The sequence below is a fragment of the Schistocerca serialis genome, chromosome 5 (assembly GCF_023864345.2).
Source record: "Schistocerca serialis cubense isolate TAMUIC-IGC-003099 chromosome 5, iqSchSeri2.2, whole genome shotgun sequence".
Taxonomy (NCBI): Eukaryota; Metazoa; Arthropoda; class Insecta; order Orthoptera; family Acrididae; genus Schistocerca; species Schistocerca serialis.
This window is the reverse complement of record NC_064642.1, coordinates 528,107,729-528,128,970: the sequence shown is the minus strand read 5'-3', so window position 1 is coordinate 528,128,970 and position 21,242 is coordinate 528,107,729. Positions and strand designations below refer to the sequence as shown.

General features: G+C 43.5%; 1 protein-coding gene across 1 annotated transcript; it reads right to left on the bottom strand.

The window, feature by feature from the left end:
- Nucleotides 1–8,568: 8,568 nt before the first annotated feature.
- Nucleotides 8,569–9,093, bottom strand: LOC126482059 (uncharacterized). Its single transcript, XM_050106035.1, has one exon. It carries the CDS (start codon nucleotides 9,091–9,093, stop codon nucleotides 8,569–8,571), a length of 525 nt encoding a protein of 174 aa, XP_049961992.1.
- Nucleotides 9,094–21,242: the final 12,149 nt, after the last annotated feature.

The following is a 21,242-nucleotide window of genomic DNA, read 5'->3' as shown; positions in this document are numbered from 1 at the left end:
TGCTCCAAGGTTTCACAATATTAACATTTTCATTGTTTGTCAATTGTATTATGAGTAATTTTGTTTGGAATAAACCGAAGTAATTATGATGGCTGTCTGATTTAGTAGTTGTTCGATTTCCAACTCACTGTTTAGGAGGGTTAACTAGCGTTTCTTCAATCTCTACCAAGGATTACTAATCCATTATTTTGGAGGAAGAGTAAATAAGAGTAAATGTGTGGCAGATACAAAGCCTATTCACCTTGAAAATAACGAACATCACGTAACACTATTAAAAGAGATGATGGTAGTAATGTTTTTGCATACCTCAACATTTTAACTTGAAGGTGGTTGAAGTAGGATGTCCTTTGATTGGTTGGCTGATTGTTTGATTTGGGGGAGGGGACCAAACTGCGAGATGATTGGTCTCATCAGATTAGGGAAGGATGGGGAAGGAAATCGGTAGTGCCCTTTCAAAGAAACCATCCCGACATTTCTACATCTACATCTACATCCATACTCCGCAAGCCACCTGACGGTGCGTGGCGGAGGGCACCTTGAGTACCTCTATCGGTTCTCCCTTCTATTCCAGTCTCGTATTGTTCGTGGAAAGAAGGATTGTCGGTATGCTTCTGTGTGGGCTCTAATCTCTCTGATTTTATCCTCATGGTCTCTTCGCGAGATATACGTATGAGGGAGCAATATACTGCTTGACTCTTCGGTGAAGGTATGTTCTCGAAACTTTCACAAAAGCCCGTACCGAGCTACTGAGCGTCTCTCCTGCAGAGTCTTCCACTGGAGTTTATCTATCATCTCCGTAACGCTTTCGCGATTACTAAATGATCCTGTAACGAAGAGCGCTGCTCTCCGTTGGATCTTCTCTATATCTTCTATCAACCCTATCTGGTTCGGATCCCACACTGCTGAGCAGTATTCAAGCAGTGGGCGAACAAGCGTACTGTAACCTACTTCCTTTGTTTTCGGATTGCATTTCCTTAGGATTCTTCCAATGAATCTCAGTCTGGCATCTGCTTTACCGACGATCAACATTATATGATCATTCCATTTTAAATCACTCCTAATGTGTACTCCCAGATAATTTATGGTATTAACTGCTTCCAGTTGCTGACCTGCTATTTTGTAGCTAAATGATAAAGGATCTATCTTTCTGTGTATTCGCAGCACATTACACTTGTCTACATTGAGATTCAATTGCCATTCCCTGCACCATGCGTCAATTCGCTGCAGATCCTCCTGCATTTGAGTACAATTTTCCATTGTTACAACCTCTCGATACACCACAGGATCATCTGCAAAAAGCCTCAGTGAACTTCCGATGTCATTCACAGGGTCATTTATGCATATTGTGAATAGCAACGGTCCTACGACACTCCCCTGCGGCACACCTGAAATCACTCTTACTTCGGAAGACTTCTCTCCATTGAAAACGACATGCTGCGTCCTGTTATCTAGGAACTCCTCAATTCAATCACACAATTGGTCTGATAGTCCATATGCTCTTACTTTGTTCATTAAACGACTGTGGGGAACTGTATCGAACGCCTTGCGGAAGTCAAGAAACACGCCATCTACCTGTGAACCCGTGTCTATGGCCCTCTGAGTCTCGTGGACGACTAGCGCGAGCTGGGTTTCACATGACCGTCTTTTTGAAACCCATGCTGATTCCTACAGAGTAGATTTCTTGTCTCCAGAAAAGTCATTATACTCGAACACAATACGTGTTCCAAAATTCTACAACTGATCGACGTTAGAGATATAGGTCTATAGTTCTGCACATCTGATCGACGTCCCTTCTTGAAAACGGGGATGACCTGTGCCCTTTTCCAATCATTTGGAACGCTACGCTCTTCTAGAGACCTACGGTACACCGCTGCAAGAAGGGGGGCAAGTTCCTTCGCGTACTCTGTGTAAAATTGAAGTGGTATCCCATCAGATCCAGAGGCCTTTCCTCTTTTGAGCGATTTTAATTGTTTCTCTATCCCTCTGTCGTCTATTTCGATATCTACCATTTTGTCATCTGTGCGACAATCTAGAGAAGGAACTACAGTGCAATCTTCCTCTGTGAAACAACTTTGGAAAAAGACATTTAGTATTTCGGCCTTTAGTCTGTCATCCTCTGTTTCAGTACCATTTTGGTCACAGAGTGTCTGGACATTTTGTTTTGATCCACCTACCGCTTTGACATAAGACCAAAATTTCTTAGGACTTTCTGCCAAGTCAGTACATAGAACTTTACTTTCGAATTCATTGAACGCCTCTCGCATAGCCCTCCTCACACTACATTTCGCTTCGCGTAATTTTTGTTTGTCTGCAAGGCTTTGGCTATGTTTATGTTTTCTGTGAAGTTCCCTTTGCTTCCGCAGCAGTTTTCTAACTCGTTTGTTGTACCACGGTGGCTCTTTTCCATCTCCTACGATCTTGCTTGGCACATACTCATCTAACGCATTATGTACGACGGTTTTGAACTTTGTCCACTGACCCTCAACACTATCTGTACTTGAGACAAAACTTTTGTGTTGAGCCAACAGGTACTCTGAAATCTGCTTTTTGTCACTTTTTCTAAACAGAAAAATCATCCTACCCTTTTTAAAATTCCTATTTACGGCTGAAATCATCGATGCCGTAACCGCTTTATGATCGCCGATTCCCTGTTCTGCGTTAACTTTTTCAAATAGATCGGGTCTGTTTGTCACCAGAAGGCCTAATATGTTATCGCCACGAGTCGGTTCTCTGTTTAACTGCTCAAGGCAGTTTTCAGATAAAGCACCTAAAAAAATTTCACTGGATTCTTTGTCCCTGCCACCCGTTATGAACGTCTGAGACTCCCAGTCTGTATCCGGCAAATTAAAATCTCCACCCAGCACTATAACATGGTGGGGAAATCTACTCGAAATATTTTCCAAATTATCCTTCAGGTGCTCAGCCACAACAGCTGCTGAGCCAGGGGGCCTATAGAGACATCCAATTACCATGTTTGAGCCTGCTTTAACCGTGACCTTCACACAAATCATTTCACATTTCGGATATCCGTCAATTTCCTTCGATACTATTGCACTTCTTATCGCTATAAACACGCCTCCCCCTTCACTGTCCAGCCTGTCTCTGCGGTATACATTCCAATCTGAGTTTAGGATTTCATTACTATTTACGTCTGGTTTCAGCCAACTTTCTGTCCCTAGTACTACATGAGCGTTGTGACCTTTTATTAATGAGAGCAGTTCTGGGACCTTTCTATAGACGCTCCTGCAGTTTACTATTAGCACATTAATATTGTTATTCCCTGTTGCATTTTGCCTACTCCTACTTTGCTGCGTCTCAGGAGGCGTCTTGTCGGGCCTAGGGAGGGGATTCTCTAACCCAAAAAACCCCCATGTGCACTCCACACGTACTCCGCTATCCTTGTAGCCGCTTCCGGCGTGTAGTGCACGCCTGACCTATTCAGGGGGACCCTACATATCTCCACCCAATAGCGGAGGTCGAGAAATTTGCACCCCAGATCTCCGCAGAATCGTCTGAGCCTCTGGTTTAAGCCTTCCACTCGGCTCCAAACCAGAGGACCGCGATCGGTTCTGGGAACGATACTACAAATAGTTAGCTCTGATTTCACCCCGCGAGCGAGGCTTTCCGCTTTCACCAATTCCGCCAACCGCCTGTAAGAACTGAGGATGACCTCTGAACCCAGACGGCAGGAGTCATTGGTGTCGACATGAGCAACAATTTGCAGTCGGGTGCACCCAGTGCTCTCTATCGCCGCCGGTAGGGCCTCCTTCACATCTCGGATGAGACCCCCCGGCAAGCAGACAGAGTGAACACTGACCTTCTTTCCCGACCTTCCCGCTATTTCCCTAAGGGTCTCCATTACCCGCCTAACGTTGGAGCTCCCAATAACTAATAAACCCCTCCCCCCGTGTGCCTGCTCGGACCTTGGTGAAGGAGCAGCCACATGTCCACTCACAGGCAGAGCGGGCGATGCCACACGGTCAGCCTCCACATTGACCCTCCGCCTCGTGCGCCGCGAACGCCGCGAACGCCGCTGAACCCGCCACTCCCCTTGGGGAGAGGGTGGCCCAACCGCGCCCAGTACACGCGAAGATGCCTCGACAGCAGGGACAGTGGGTGAAGCATGTAACACCTGGGGTGTACCTTGCGACGCACCAGACTCCCCACTGCCGCTACACTCCGAGGCAGCAGCCTGAAGACGGCTGACCGCGGCCATCAACACGCTCAGCTGTTCGCGAACAGTGGCCAGCTCCTCCTGCGTCCTTACACAGCAGTCACACATCCTATCCATCCTAAGGAATCAATTTACTGAAGAGAGTTAATCAACCTTTAACTAGACTGCTAATTCACTAAAGGTGGCTGTTTATTCGCTAAACTGTGGTTGCTAGCCACTTCTTGTAGAAAACAATGAAAATAGCACTACCTGTCTCTGGACTGTGTTGAAAACAAACACTAGCACTGCTGGCACTATGGTTGACTAAAGGGACTCTCTCTGACTGTATTCAAAAGAAACACGAAATCTATGGAACTATTAATAGCTCTCGACAATTAAAGCTTCCTAAAAGCAAATACACGGAAGAAGAAGTGACATGTAAGAAAAATACAGTTAATACTTAAATTAAGGTAGCTCGCTGCAGACGTGAAGCAGACGGCAGTTACGACGACACTGACTCCAGTGGCACTATGGCTGACTAAAGGGACTCTCTCTGTATTCAAAACAAACACGAAATCTACGGAACACTATTAATAGCACCCGACAATTAAAGCTTCCTAAAAGCAAATACACACGGAAGAAGAAGTGACAAGTAAGAAAAATACAGTTAATACTTAAATTAAGGTAGCTCGCTGCACAGCAGACGTGAAGCAGACGGCAGTTACGACGACACTGACTCTACTGGCGCTATGGCTGACTAAAGGGACTCATTTACCGGAAGAGATTAGGGAAGTCACGGAAAATCTAAATCAGGATGGCAGATGTGGGTTTGAACCGTCGTCCTCCCGAATGCGAGTCCAGTGTGCTAACCACTGCGCCACCTCGCTCGGTGACTAGGATGTCTTTTAAACAGGATTCAGTCCAGTGGAAAACACACATCGGACATGGGCTCTGAAGCAAAATAGATATGTGTTAATTGTGTAATTTTGCTTTCTTTTGTATATTTAATAAGTTATGTAGCCACTTGTGAAAATGCATTTGAGCAAATAATGCTTCGTTTCGCAATCCTAAAGTGTTTACTGCTGATCTCAATATGATCATGACAGTTGCTGTTTCATATCAGTCGTAGTAGTTTACTTAAAACCAGTGAAATATCGCAATCTGGTAGCCTGCCGATGACTGGGACTGTGCTATCTATAAATGGTACTGCAAAGTACAATTCTGATGACCTCGAAAACGTTTACCTTATTCCACCCTCTCACAGAAATTCGCAGCAGAACCGTCTTAAAACCATGTTTATCCATCCCGTTGAGGGTGTTCCCGTTTCCGGGTTTCAGAACACGGTAACCCTATCTATACAAATATATTTCACCAAAGCCATGGAAAAAGTGTTTTGTATAGTTTAATTGCAATCTCCTGCTGCAGTTGCCTTACGGAGTTTGCTCCACCCAGTGCTAGTTTACACGCTTCAGGCAGTGCTGATGTCCTGCCTCTTCTTGTGGTCAATTTTTTGATATCATACTTTCTGCGTCAGTTTTTGATATAACATTTTTATTTAGCCACACATTTCCTTACGCATTATTTTACTCTATGTAACTTTATGGATAATTAGCCATACCCCAGTTCACATCGGTCCTTGGTCTATTTGATCATGTCAAAAACAGTCAGATTCGACTTCCATCTGTCATCTGGCCATTCTTACATCAAATGACTGCAGCTGTCCTTAGATGACGTTCCAACTTCTTCCTACGTCTGTTACTATTGTAACGTTCTTTTATAGTATAAGAAAAACTTTACGATTACATTGAACAAATGTCTGAACTGTAGAATGGATACTAAACTCGAATTATCTTGTAGCATGTTGTAACTACAAGCGGCGTGCTTACTTTGTGTTATTATAAGTACAACTTGATACGAATGGTTTGGACTTTGTAACTCCCCATACTAGTAAAGAAATACAGTCATTACAAAATACATTCAGCCCCTTAGGCCATGAATCCTTTGGCCCTGTTCAAAACTGATAACCTTGGTCCCTGCGCACATAACAAATAAATTAAATTGTCTTACCTCTAAATCAGCAATGATGGAACGCGATGTATTCTGATCTCTCATAAAAAATATGCTAGCTGCAGGCTCAGCGGTGTGCAATGCCAGCTGTAATACTTTGAAATGTGCTTGAAATTCTTTTGGCTGATAAAAGAAAACATTTAAGAAAATTCAACTTCTTTGAAAAATATATGGTAGATTACTAACACTGAGTTTCTTAGCAAAATTATATTGCCAGTTAAGTTCGTATTTTTAAAATCATCTGACAACTGAAGTTACATTGGTAAAAAGAAATCATATTTACTAATTGACTCACGAACTATCAGCAAGTATTATCAAACATCACTAAACACGCAAATCATCAACTCACATATTACTCTTTCAACAAATCTTACAAACATTAGAAAAATGAAATATCTAACTAGCCATTTTATCAAATCAGTTTACGTACACTCTGGGCTTACTCAGCAAATTATCATCCAACTCATCTATACTAACGCGCCGGCAAAACCAAAACCATAATTCTTCAATAAAATTCTTCAGGGTATCAGACCGCATCATCATAATTTAAAATGCGCCAACGTTTCGGCCAGCGTTGCAGCTAGCCCTCATCAGGGCCTTACGTTAACTGCTAAATGAACACACCTGGTTCCTTAAATAGCTGCATGAGATAACCGTGTCGTTACTTGATCGGCTGTAAAAGGAGGAGGAAGAGGGGTGAAAGGTATGCTTCATTGGTGTTTCCTTTATTATCTGTCATTGACTGAAATAGCTGTATTCTATTGATCTTTGTATTAATCCACCCCATTGGAGGAGACGGACGAATAGCGAACAGGTGATGGCTGTGACGTCACACTGTTTCCATGCTGTCCAGAAGCCGGCTGCGGCGTGCCATTGCTTTGTGTGCTCGCGACCACTACTGCGGCTCTCCGCGTGTCTGCATGGGCCGCCACGGCTCTGCCGCCGCTCCGTAGCCCTGCTATTGCAGGCAGCCAAGACCTCGGAAGCTTGTACCCGTCCTCTCTATTCATGTTGGCGGGTCTTTTGGCTATTTCTATCGCCTCTCTAATCTTTCTTTTGAAAGTGAGAGGCTGTTTCGCCAGGACGCAGGCTTCTTGAAAAAATATTGGTTTCCCGCACTCGTCTCGGTGTTCCGCCACTGCTGACTTAGTGTGTTGTTTCAGGCGGATATATCTTTCATGTTCCGAGAGCCTTGTGCTAATCGGACGTCCCGTCTCACCTATGTAGACTAATCCACACGCACAACCAATTTCATACACGCCAGCTGTGTGTAGTTTGTCAACTGCATCCTTGGTAGAACCGAGCATGTCTGATATTTTGTTTCTGCTTCTGAAAATTGGTTTGATGTCGGCTTTTCGTAGAATTTTGCCAATACGTTCGGTGACCCCTTGTACATATGGTAACACAGCAATGCTCTGTGCCTCCTTCTCCTCTTCCCTATTAGTCTTCTCCCTTGTCGACATGGTGCTGTCTATCATCTGCTTCCCATAGCCATTAGTTCCGAAGATGGACCTGAGGCGTTCATGTTTTGTCTTCAGATGTTCTTCGTCGCTTATCCTGTACGCTCTCTTCGTTAGCGTGTGCAGGGCGGACTTCTTCTGCGTGGGGTGATGGTGGGAGGAGGCGTGAAGGTACCTGTCCCTATTGGTTGGTTTCCTGTACACTTTGTGGCCAAGTTTACCATCAGGTTTTCGATAAACTTGTACGTCGAGAAAAGGCAGCACCCCATTCTTCTCTGTTTCCATTGTAAACTGAATTTTCCTATGCTCTTGGTTAAGGTGCTTATGGAAGTTCTGTAGCTCCTCTTCTCCGTGGGGCCAGATGACGAAAGTATCATCGACATAGCGAAGCCAACAATTTGGACGTAATGGTGCGGACTGGAGGGCTGTTTCCTCAAATGCCTCCACGAAAATTTCTGCTGCGATAGGCGATAGGGGTGAGCCAATAGCTACACCGTCCGTTTGTTCATAAAATTGACCTCTTCACTTGAAATATGCGGTCGTCAGACAGTGGCGCACAAGCTCACATATTTCAGGTGCCACGCGTTCTTCTAGGATGTTCACAGTATCTGACACTGGGACATTCGTGAATAGGGATTTGACGTCGAAACGAACCATCAGATCTTGGTCCGTAACTCGCATTTCCTTTAGGAGAGACACGAAGTGAGTGGAATCCCTAACGTAGGACTCGGTTTGATGCACTAGGTGTCGGAGCCTAGGTGGCAGTTCTTTCGGTAGGTGGTAGGTCGGCGAATTTATACTGTTTACTATGGGCCTTAAGGGGAAGTCGGTTTTGTGTACGTTCGGTACACCATATATCCTTGGTGCCTGTGTCACTTGCGGGATGAATCATCTGGCATTGTCGAAGTTGATTCTAGAGTGCTTGAGCAGTGCCTGCGTCGTTTTGATTACCTTGGCCGTCGGATTTCCCTGAAGTTTCTTGTAGATAGGTTCTCCGAGAATATCTTCCATTCGTTTGTTGTAATCAGTTGTGTCCAAGACTACAGTGGCGTTGCCCTTATCTGCCTGTACCACTACTAAGTGGGGGTTGTCCCTGAGTTCCTTGATGGCATGGTATTCCTCAGCGTTGATGTTTTGCTTCGGTGGCTTTGCTTTATTCAGAACTCTGACCGTTTCCTGCCGGACCTTCTCCGCCTCGGCCTGTGGCAGATGACGTACCGAAGCCTCTACGGATTCTATGATATCTTCTTTTGGAACTCGCTTAGGTGCGACTGCGAAATTCATCCCCTTGGCCAGAATTGCTGTGGTTGCTTCGCTCAAGGTGTGGCTGGAGAGGTTGACCACTGTCCGTCGCCTGTCCAGCGTCAATGTTTCGTCCGTGGCTTTCTGTTGTAGTTTGTCGTACTTTCTCATCTGGCGGTTAGTAATACTATTGCTGGTCCTTGATGCTTGCTGAAAGGTTAACCTGTCGACTTTATTCCAGTCTTCCATCTGAAGTTTTCCGGCCAGAAATAGGTGCAGATCACACAAATTCCTGTTGTGAGCATCGAAACTTATGCGGATGTGGCGGATCCTTTTCCGTAGCAATGCTTTACTGGCTTTAACACAGATATTCCTCGCCTTGTTCGTTTTTATGTGAGACGTCAACCGCAAAGAATACGGCACAACACTCGTGTCTCTGCATCTCTTCAAAGAAGCAAGGTCATTCAGCAGTTTATATCTTTTTAAACGCAGTGCTTCTAACTTCTTGATGTTTCCGTGGATTTCCTGCCCATACAGGTTGGTTAAATGTAAGCGTAGGCTTCCGCGGCCTTTGTCTTCTTCAATAAAATTCTTCAGGGTATCAGACCGCATCGTCATAATTTAAAATGCGCCAACGTTTCGGCCAGCGTTGCAGCTAGCCTTCATCAGGGCCTTGCGTTAACTGCTAAATGAACACACTTGGATCCTTAAATAGCTCCATGAGAAAACCGTGTAGTTACTTGATTGGCTGTAAAAGGAGGAGGAAGAGGGGTGAAAGGTATGCTTTATTGGTGTTTCCTTTATTATCTGTCATTGGCTGAAATAGCTGTTTTCTATTGGTCTTTGTACACTCCTGGAAATGGAAAAAAGAACACATTGACACCGGTGTGTCAGACCCACCATACTTGCTCCGGACACTGCGAGAGGGCTGTACAAGCAATGATCACACGCACGGCACAGCGGACACACCAGGAACCGCGGTGTTGGCCGTCGAATGGCGCTAGCTGCGCAGCATTTGTGCACCGCCGCCGTCAGTGTCAGCCAGTTTGCCGTGGCATACGGAGCTCCATCGCAGTCTTTAACACTGGTAGCATGCCGCGACAGCGTGGACGTGAACCGTATGTGCAGTTGACGGACTTTGAGCGAGGGCGTATAGTGGGCATGCGCGACAGGCGTGAATGGAGGGACGACGTGTCGTCTTCAGCGATGAGAGTCGCTTCTGCCTTGGTGCCAATGATGGTCGTATGCGTGTTTGGCGCCGTGCAGGTGAGCGCCACAATCAGGACTGCATACGACCGAGGCACACAGGGCCAACACTGGGCATCATGGTGTGGGCAGCGATCTCTTACACGGGCCGTACACCACTGGTGATCGTCGAGGGGACACTGAATAGTGCATGGTACATCCAAACCGTCATCGAACCCATCGTTCTACCATTCCTAGACCGGCAAGGGAACTTGCTGTTCCAACAGGACAATGCACGTCCGCATGTATCCCGTGCCACCCAACGTGCTCTAGAAGGTGTACGTCAACTACCCTGGCCAGCAAGATCTCCGGATCTGTCCCCCATTGAGCATGTTTGGGACTGGATGAAGCGTCGTCTCACGCGGTCTGCACGTCCAGCACGAACGCTGGTCCAACTGAGGCGCCAGGTGGAAATGGCATGGGAAGCCGTTCCACAGGACTACATCCAGCATCTCTACGATCGTCTCCATGGGAGAATAGCAGCCTGCATTGCTACGAAAGGTGGATATACACTGTACTAGTGCCGACATTGTGCATGCTCTGTTGCCTGTGCCTATGTGCCTGTGGTTCTGTCAGTGTGATCATGTGATGTATCTGACCCCAGGAATGTGTCAATAAATTTTCCCTTTCCTGGGACAATGAATTCACGGTGTTCTTATTTCAATTTCCAGGAGTGTATATACCAATAGAAAGTAGAACCTTTATATTGATCAAATTTAGTGAAGAAGTTTCAGAGGGCGGAGTCTGTCATACAGTACATAATACTTGAACTTACATTTGTTTTAAATTCTAATGCATAATTCATTGCAGTCTACTAACTGAAAAAAAGTTTGTTCTGTCGTATTTAGGCATTTCACTTTCGAGACATATTGAATACAAAATGAATTAATTCTGAGAAGCTATGTAGTCATTCTTCTGTATTTAACAACCACATGAAAGAGCTTCAATTTCAACACGAATGGCAAATAAATCTTACCTACATTGCAAAATGTTTAACAAATACAGAAAGAATGAAAAATTCTAAATACGATTCCTTACCAGTTCTGAGATTCACAAACGAGATTAGATCTATGGAATGCTACGGATGGCCGACGTGGCATGTCATTCAGCTTAAGGGGACAATGAAAGTAGACGAAAATGATGAAAAGTAGTAGAAAGGGAAGAGAAGCCTTATAAGCAACTTGATTCGGAAAGTCAACGAAAAGTGGAATAAATTTGCTAACCTGCAAACAAGAAAAGTTTTGATAAAAGTGAAGACAGAGAGCCCTCATTGGATATTAGTTTCAACAGGAGAATTTAGTCCATGTGGAACATTTAAATCAAATTGAAGGAATTTTCGGAAACTGTAGTCTGGAGAGTAGGATACATATTTTACAAAACTGAGACTCGTAGCAAGGGAAAACTTAACAACATCAGACTTCAGTATTTTGAAACGGTGTCCTACTGGAGAATATTGAGAAAATGTAAATTACTAGAAACAAATATAGTAGATAAATAGGTGAGGATATGTGGGAAAAGACACACGGTAAGGAGGGGTGGGCGAATTGAGTAGGTTTTAAAAACATCGGTGGGTACTTAGTTGATGCCAGATCAAAAATTTTAATTGTAAAATAAAATTAATCGCATGCAATTGTGGAAACCTTATATAAAATGCAGAACAAGTATCCTGCAGAAATACTCGTAAAATAATCATGGTTTCTTCAATTTCTTCCATACTGTTCTGTAATTTACAGGAAGGTTCATACAACACTCTATATAGAAGTTATTCATTTTGTTATGAATAGATGTCAGAAACCAAATATTCTTCCATCTTCCGTCTACAGAAAGGTGTAGGGAAAGCATCTGTGCTACCTGCTTGCTTCTCATGGATGCACTATATAGTGCTAATGCCTCCCATGTCTTAGTTTAGAATTCTTAGACAGCCAGCAACTTCGGATTATTGATTTCTAGTCAAAATAAAGAAACATTAGGTCGTGCGATAATAAAACTAATTCATAATGACGTTTGTCAGTGTGAGTTTTCTATGTTTGCATAAAACTACACATAAATGAAGATAATGTCGGCTAGTGTTGTGGAAATTTTCTCGCGGAGTGAGAAAAAGATTATGCTTGAAAACAGTGACAGAATCGTGAATAAGAGAGAGGAATGGAAGGGAATGTGTGACGCTTGAGAAATTCTCGTTGATTACATATGTGTGAGTGTGTGTGCGTGCGTGTGTGTGTGTGTGTGTGTGTGTGTGTGTGTAGTAGTAGTAGTAGTAGTAGTAGTAGCAGTAGTAGTGCCAAGTAGTTTACAATTTAGTATAAATCTGGTCTCAGGTATCCTTGAACGCACATTCCCACTTTACAGACCACATCAATCGTTATCTGTCAAGAAATATCGGACGTGAAACGCAGTGACAGCAAGATTCAGTGAACAACAGTGTACGTCTATATCTTTTCCTTGTTTTTCTGTGCAATTAACATCTCGTACTGAAAATAAATCAGAGTTGCATTATGTGTACGAACTATGCAAGTGTTCGCAAAATACATGAGTACAATAATGTCACACCTATGAGGCAGGGGTCATATAATATTGTCACTGTAGACGAGTAAACATACCCAAAAGTAGTAGTAGCGGAACTAAGAAATAAAAACTCTAACAATAATTTCAATTGAAATATTTGGTTGCCTTTGGGTCTTCAGAAATAGAGTGGGTTAGGAGAGCTCAATGTTGAGATTATCATCGTGGGAAGTAGAAGAAATTAGTCTTATTTTACATTAATTTAGGTGTCTGTAAGTTTTAACTGATACCGTAATACACTTCAAAAACATGTCCTTCGCTGACAAAGATCGTGATGTATAAAGTAAAGACAGACACAGAAACATTTCAATCCAAATAATTCTTTTGCTTCTACTCTTCTTTTTCTGTTCTTTTTGTATGTCTGTAAGTGAAAAGTCCACAGTCGTGTCCGAAATAGTAGCTGAGGAGGAATTAAAACCGTTTCAATTACAGGAGCAACAAATGTGCCCATCCCATTTCTAACAGAAAGCTGATTAAAATGACTTGTATTTTTAAGACAATACATCACATGCGAAGGAATACACGTTTCAAGCAGGAAACAGAACAGTGTTAAATGACCTTCGTAGATGAAGGTAAAGTAAGTAGTAAAAATTTTAGAACTTTATGCAAAGAGTCCCGAACTTTTGTAGCATTGATAACAGACAAAGAGGGCTTATTACCGTTCTTGAAGTCTTAATCTTGTTTTGGAACTATTGCAGTGTAAACATTTTGTGTGTCGCCTCATAAAATATCTATGGGTGTTTAACTTATCCTCCATAAAGGAATATTAATTAGTGATGAGGCGTAAATGGTCCATGAAATATTCGCAGGCTACTTTAAGACCCTTAAGATACTAGACGCTAAGCCCTTTTCACTGCCAATTTCTCTCTTGCGAAGTAATAAAGGTCGATTGGTATTGCGAGAGACGAGTCCGCCATACGTTCATTATCACGTAGTCTTTCACGACTTATATCTTGTATAAATTGACCACTTGTAACTCGTAGCGCTAAACTTCTATACTATCTTCCCAAATGTAACTTGTTCAAATCACCAAGTACCAGCCTTAACTTTTTTATGCACATTACATGTTGGCTTTATTTTGATTTATATGCAGAACCTATTCAAAATGAATAATGAATTGCCTGCGCTTTGTCGAAGTGGCGGATCTCTGCTAATTCAAGCCTCTCGAGGCGACATTTATTTGCGACACGGGCGCTGGGCACACATCCCTGTGGAGTACATGAGTTACAGCACACGAAAGCTGTGCTGCAAAGGCTAACAAGAGAAAGTCCCGAGAACACACTCAGGGCGTGCCTCTGCAAACTAATTTAATAAAACCCGTACGGCGGTCGTGCGCTTCCGCAAAGTTATCACATTTCGCGAACTTCGGCCTACTGCCTGAAAGGTAAGCCATGACCCCGTGCTTAAAGTTACCGCCCAGAACAGTTACTTAGCCTAGAGCGGGTGCAGAGGCTTCAAGGTAGCAACTCTCAAGGCGCAATTTTTTACCTAGACCTCCGCCAACTGCGTTTCATCTGCGCTTTAGACCCGTAAAATGACATCAACTCTAGATTTTCTAACCGTATATCAGATGAAACAAATTGCTACCTGCATAGATTAAGAATTCTGTAAGTTCATGTTAGTCAGAGGAACGTATTTCTGAGCGTTGTTTGCTTTCAATACTACGCGAGCTGGCTTAACTTTTGCTTACTTCTTTTTGAGGTACAGCTGCGACTCTTTCAAAAGCACGTGCAGCTTCATGATCTGCCGTGAATATCTTTCCACAAAGACATTAATGTTGTTTATGAGATGCATTTCGGAACTTCAGGAGGAATAGATGTCGACGTCCTCTGCAGAATATACACGTATCTTTAAAATTTAATGGTGCCGAAATTTTTTCAGACCATAGACTCATTCTCGACGGTACACTGTAGATAATAATGCAGAATGATAAAATACAGAATACATACTTACACTTCTACATGTACAGTACCTTCTCAAAGAATACTTGCAGAGTTTCCGTGTATACAACGCTAACTGAAATATTTTTTTACACCGCAGCAAAATGCTTAAGTCTAGTGTGTAGCACTATGTACACGGTGGTGAGAAAATCTTGTGATGGTCTTTCAGGCTGAGAAATAGCTATTAAGAAAAAAATTCAGTGTGTTTCACCGTTTTCTATTTTGTTAGCTCGGAAGTTAGCCAATCAGGTTGCTGCACACGCAGTCTGCCAGATAAAATTGAGATAAAGTTAACGAAGATGATAACGCACGAGAACGCTCAGCCGTTGACCCGAGGTCGATTCTTGCTACTGCCCTGTGTCCAACTTTTGTACGCCGTTCTTGTTCGATTTTAGGAAGCCAAAAGAAGAAACGTTTAGCAACACTGTGTGTGGCTGACTGCTGGAATCTGTGCGCGCAACGACTGACTGGCACATTTCAATGATAATTAAAACCGAAAACAAGCATTGAATCGAATTCTTTTCTTAACAATTATATTTCAGTAGAACCTTTCCTGTAACACCCTTGCAGTGTTTTCAGGCTGCTTCTCACCACCTTGTGCAGAACTGTATTGACAGTGTGCGCTTCAGTTATTGAATTCACACGTGAGAACATGTCAGACAAGTGGGAATGTTCTGGCTGTACTACTGTCTTAGCTCCTGGAGCCGGAGCATCATCATTTAGTAGCCATATTACCCGTCGTGCCAGCAGAGGCACGTATTGCTCACAGGAGGCGGGGTTCCCTGCAGAAACATCAGATATGCCTCGCCAGTCACGGGCTTGGAATGGATAACTGCTCCCAAGAGTTAGTCGCCAATAATACTCATCAATGCATGGGGGCAGAACCGGTGTTGGTGCTCCCCTGCCACCACATCATGGTGATTCGCTGTAGTCCACAGGTTTACGATGCTGCCCGTCGTAAAGGCAGTATGATCTGTGAATAGGATGGATGACAGACATCCCAGCGCCGTGACGGCGTGTGCGATGAACTGGCGACACTACCGTCGCCACGGAGGAAATTCAATTGGTAATAAGGCCTGCAGGTGTACATGGTACGAATGGTGGCAGCTGTTTTGGAGAGTGTTCCACACGTTCGACTGGCTTGCCCCACGCTGACGGTCCATCTGCTTGGTGCTGATACCGGGGTCGCTGTCAAAGATCTCGCATCATCATCAACAAGTGGATGTACCTCATTTGGCACGCAATTCCGGCCGTATGCCCGTACTACCAGTTTCTCTCTTTATCTTCACAAGTATCGTTGCTCGCAGTTTGCCCTGTGTAGGGCAATTATATTTATGGTGTATCATAATTAACAGCCAAATGTGAGAGGAGTGAAAGCGAAAGATACAAGCTAAAACTTGTCATAAACATGAGTCATATAAATATTGGGAAGATAAGAATCGTTTCGGACTTAACTATCCGATTTTGCTAGCAACGTGTTTTGCTATTAAGTCTCCGTCTGTTTGGGATCATATTTCACCCATCACCCATTACTGGGAATTTGGTATGTGCGTGATGGAGCACCTGCACATTTCGCTGCTGATGTAGGTCCACACCTAGAGCTGCACTATGGTAATAAAATACCTAGAGAATGGTTTCTACCTGCGCCTCCAAGACCTTGTAACGTGCCTGCCGACGATCGTGCTTGGGTATGGGACAGTTAGCAGAGAGAATACGCTTCGTTGGTAAGTGTATCTCACCATGCTGTCTTATATGAAGACCTCTCTGTTTACGAATATCAAACTTCCTCACATTTTTGTGGTTCAGGTGGCTCTGAGCACTATGGGACTTAACCTCTAAGATCATCAGTCCCCTAGAACTTAGAACTACTTAAACCTAACTAACCTAAGGACATCACACACATCCATGACCCAAACAGGATTCGTATCTGCGATCGTGGCGGTCGAGCGGTTTCAGACTGTAGCGCCTAGAGCCGCTCGGCCACCACAGCCGACATTTTAGTTGAAAAAAATTTATTTGAAAAGGCAACACTTCATTTAATTTCGTTTATTGATTCTAAACGTAGCACACTTCCTTACAATGCCAATACTCAGCCACGTTCATGTTATCGATTAAATTTATTCCATTCCCCTTTCTAATTCCTCCAATAATAAAACTTCCCGTCAACGGATGCTACTTACTAAGAAAGATGTTAATGCCTCGTCCTCTAATTACAAGCCGGCCGGTGTGGCCCAGCGGTTCTAGGCGATTCAGTCTGGAACCGCGCGACCGCTACGGTCGCAGGTTCGAATCCTGCCTCGGGCATGGATGTGTGTGTGATATTCTTAGGTTAGTTAGGTTTAAGTAGTTCTAAGTTCTAGGGGCCTGATGACCTCAGATGTCGAGTCCCATAGTGGTCAGAGCCATTTGAACCATTTTTTGTAATTACGAGCGTCGTCGACAAATAAACAGACTAATTACTCACAGTTAACCTACCAGCAGACGGAATACTTCCAAACTCACACCGCATTGCATTAGCACTGTTCAAGCAATAATGATGAGACTGAACTGAACGTGATCACTCCGGGTAAAACACCAACAACGACTTCCCCCTGACTACCTCCTTGTATCGTGGTGTCTGACATGTAGAGGTTGGGCAATTGTTTCTTAACAGTAAGATAATTCCGCGTTCAGTTCCGAAAGTTCCAGGAAATAAGCGACGCATAAGGATTACGACTTCCTACCAGCTACACCTTATGTCAGTCAGCTGGATTTTTCTGTCTGAGGTCTTATCAAAAACGAAGTGTACAGCATTCCCGTTGTTTTGATTGCAGAACTGCAGCAGTGAATGCTATAGACTTGGAAAGTTTAAAAGATGGTCTGTGGTTGTTGAAAAAAATTCGTAACTTACTGCCGAGACTATTGCAGCACTGCATGCAAATAAGAGCAAGGCTCGCGGAACACGTCCTTTGACACGTAAGAGTGTAAAGTATATTTAATATGCAGTTTGTTATGGCAGGCGGTGGCTGAATTTTGAACAGTTTGATGGTGCCTTAATCGACAAATTTGCATTTCAAATCCATCTATACTAAATAGGGAAATATTTTATGCAACAGTCAGTGGCACCTTGTAATCGGATGTATACGATTATCTTACAGAAGGTTTGTCAGACGATATACATTTACTTGAACAAGTTTTACTTGTACTATCGTACACTTTCACCAATGTCATATTTCACTGTTATATATGATACTCACTGTACACAATGGTTAATAGGGTAGAAAGCATAAGAATTTCAACAGAAAAATATTGTAGGTCGCAGTATGCGCCCAAACGCTGAAGACGACTGTTTGATACGACACCATCATAAAAAATTATACAAAAATCCTCTGCAACCTGCTTCGATTGTTTGTCTTCATAAATACCCTGAAATTCGTGCGAGCTGAAAATCAATGTGCTCATTACACAAACAGTTCAACTACTTTCCTGGTGTCAAATCTTTCGTGTAGCTTAGTGCATCTGGAAGATATGTAGGATCCTTACAGGATGCTGGTGCACTGTCGGGAGAGATATTCTCAGAACGTACTTTGAATTGGAGCACTCAGGTGCTTCGCTGTCCTACAACTGGTATCTGGAAAAATTCCAATGTCATATCCTCTTGCGTAGAGGTTGAAAGCTTTTGACACTGTCTTTATCTCGAACTAACAGAAGTTTTAGTTGTACATCCATACTTATTATGAAATGTATGTATCTGTTTATGTGTATGTTCCACATCTCCTCCTAAGCACAGAACCGATTTCAACCGAACTTGGTGCATATGGCCTTAGCTGTGGGGCAATAATCGTTGTGGGGGTGAGAACCACATACCTTCCATAGTTCAGCAGATATGACGTTATAAACACTGAGACACGTGAAAAACGGTCGCGTCACGCATTATGTTTAAGTTTATTACTTCTTTGCTACTAGTTCTTTAAACAAAATATTTAGCAGACATTATCCAGATATGTCGTTGAATATACCTGTACAAATACATCATTGTACTACATAACAGTAGAGACATGACGGCATCAATACTGAGACTGTTAATAAACGCTGCATCAAGCATAAAATCTCAACACATTTGTTCTCACTACTAACGCACTACTACAGTCGAGTCAAGGAAATCCCTGACGCCAGGCAACGCTTTAAACAACTCTCAATCGAGGAGAGCCAACGGCTGTGGGCGAAATAATAGCAACAGCCGTTACAGAGCTATGAAGAGGCGTTGCCGTAGACACTGCACAAAATCAGTTGTAGCCACACGAAGCAACTGTTCTTATACATTTGTATATAATGCATGTTCTTTTTTACGAATGTTTCATAATTTCAAAGGTGTTTACACGAAAACATGGAAACGAAATTTTTTCGATATTGCTCTACTAACCAGTTCTTCTTTTGTTTTCGTTTCTAATAGAAACTAGGCAAAAAGAAAGCAAGTGAATTGCTGGATTTGTTCTAAGGGATGTAAGGGATTATTCGCGGTTCAGAAAGTGGCTTCGTGTTCAACTTGATGAGGTGAGTTAACTGTGCAACAGACGACACTTTGATAACGTGGCATAAATAATTCACTGCCACTCACAAATATTTTTCTCATTTCTCAACACTAGGCGTATTATTATACGTATGGTAAATAACTTTGCAGTATTATAGATTAGTACTCATTCAAAAACTGATGGTAAACGTAGCACGACGCGCCATAGATCAGTTCTCACCAAATTCACATATACAAGTTCGGTTGGTGTACAGAGATGAGTGTTTTTGTTTTTAAGTAACGTTTCGAGTAGTTTCAGATGATCTCCAATGTACTAAGAGTTCAAAATATTTGCCCCTCGCCCCCCATCCCTCCCGTAGCCTTACTTAGCCGTCTTGTATTACTAATTAGTCGCTTTCTTCTTAGACTCATGAGTCTGTCCGCCGTTGCGCTTACGAAACGTAATTATTGTCGCCACCTACATTGTGCTCAGATGCGTTATAGCTAGAGGGTGCCGGAAAAAACACCTGTAATCAGTTATATCTACACTACGCAACACAATCAAAAGGTCACATCTTCTAAAACCCGTAATTGATTCTTGTTGCGACGCAGAAGTATGAAATTTATCTCGAAGACGCCTATAACCGTGCCCTGTAATGGTACAGAAGTGTGGCGCTTTGCGACGCCATCCTCAGGCTTGTCGACGTTTCAAACAGCACGGTGTCGGTACCTGCAAAAGGAAAACAGAGCGCGGAATTTCATGCAAGGTATCAGGTGTATGAAGTTGTCACTTTGGCACTAATTGTTCCCACAATTGTACGTAACAGCACCGTGAGTGTCGTACAATTCGAAGGCGTCACACCCCCTCTTACCCACATCTCACCCCTTCTCTTGACGCTTTTGCAGTGGAGGGCAGAACCGCGACACGCGGTGCCGAAATCACGTTGTTTTCTTATGCGGGACCGAGGAAAACATTTTGGTCACACTGCCGGTGAGAAGCGACACGATAAGGACTCATGTAATGGCACGAAGACCGTCAGTGCAATCATCCCTTCCCCTGGGGAAGGTCAAATTCGACAGTTCGCAGTGCGATGAGCAACAGAATGATTTTCCTGATAAACACTGACAGTGGTGACATCTCCTAGACAATACAAACATTCTCTGAAAACTTCGCGTGACCTTAACCCGATTGAATGTGATCTGACCCCTTTGGAGCATAGCGCGATCACAGATTTTACTTGGTGTACAGGATGTCATCAATAGGGAACTTTCAAAACTATTCTACGAAGTTTGGACGTGCTCTGAGACCCTAGTGCAATAAGTGTTAGTGATTTTTCAGTACTCCTTTTCCGCGCCCTCCTGTGGCTTGATCTCCGGGAGCTTGTGACATTGACATGTGCGTGATAAAAACAGCAAAGGGTCTCTCTAAGACCGATCAGATCAATCGATTCGCGCACTTTTGTTAGGCACTTGAAAACTGTCCCTGTGCCAGCCACTGATCACTCCCAAGCGCTGGCGTGATAGACATCCCTTTTGACACCCCTTAGATTTCGCATGTGGGCAGCAATTACTACTGCCCAGTGATGTAACTCCATACATCTGAGGTACGCCTTAATGGTTGCCTGTCACACCAGCTACTAGGATTCTGTGAAGGACTGTTTCTGTACAGAGGCAGTTTTAATTGCCCAACTAAGATGTGCATGTAACTCTGAGGGTGTTGCTGAACTGGAAGCTTAAGAGGACGCTCTGCCGCTTCAATACCTGTTTTTATGAGTTTAAATATCCACCGCAGTATTAAACTTGTGTACATTGGTGGTGTGTCTTGGCTGTTCCGTAGTGTTCCACAACCATGTTTTCAGGTTTCTCCTTACCCGTGAATATACTGTAACTGCTGCAGAGCTCCATGGGGTCCTGACGACACCAGATCCGATTAGACGTCTTTAGGACAAACATTCCCTTGGTGCCCTACAATCATTGCGACACATGTTACCAATAGAGCAAATGGTCTGGTTAATATACGTATGACCAACTGTACTTCCTTCAAAAACCGGAGAGAGGCTGGATAAAGTGGCAGTAGGGAGAAA

What these genes read in the sequence shown, in the direction of transcription:
- LOC126482059 (XM_050106035.1), bottom strand. Translation starts at nt 9,093, where the DNA reads ATGAGAAAGTACGACAAACTACAACAGAAAGCCACGGACGAAACATTG.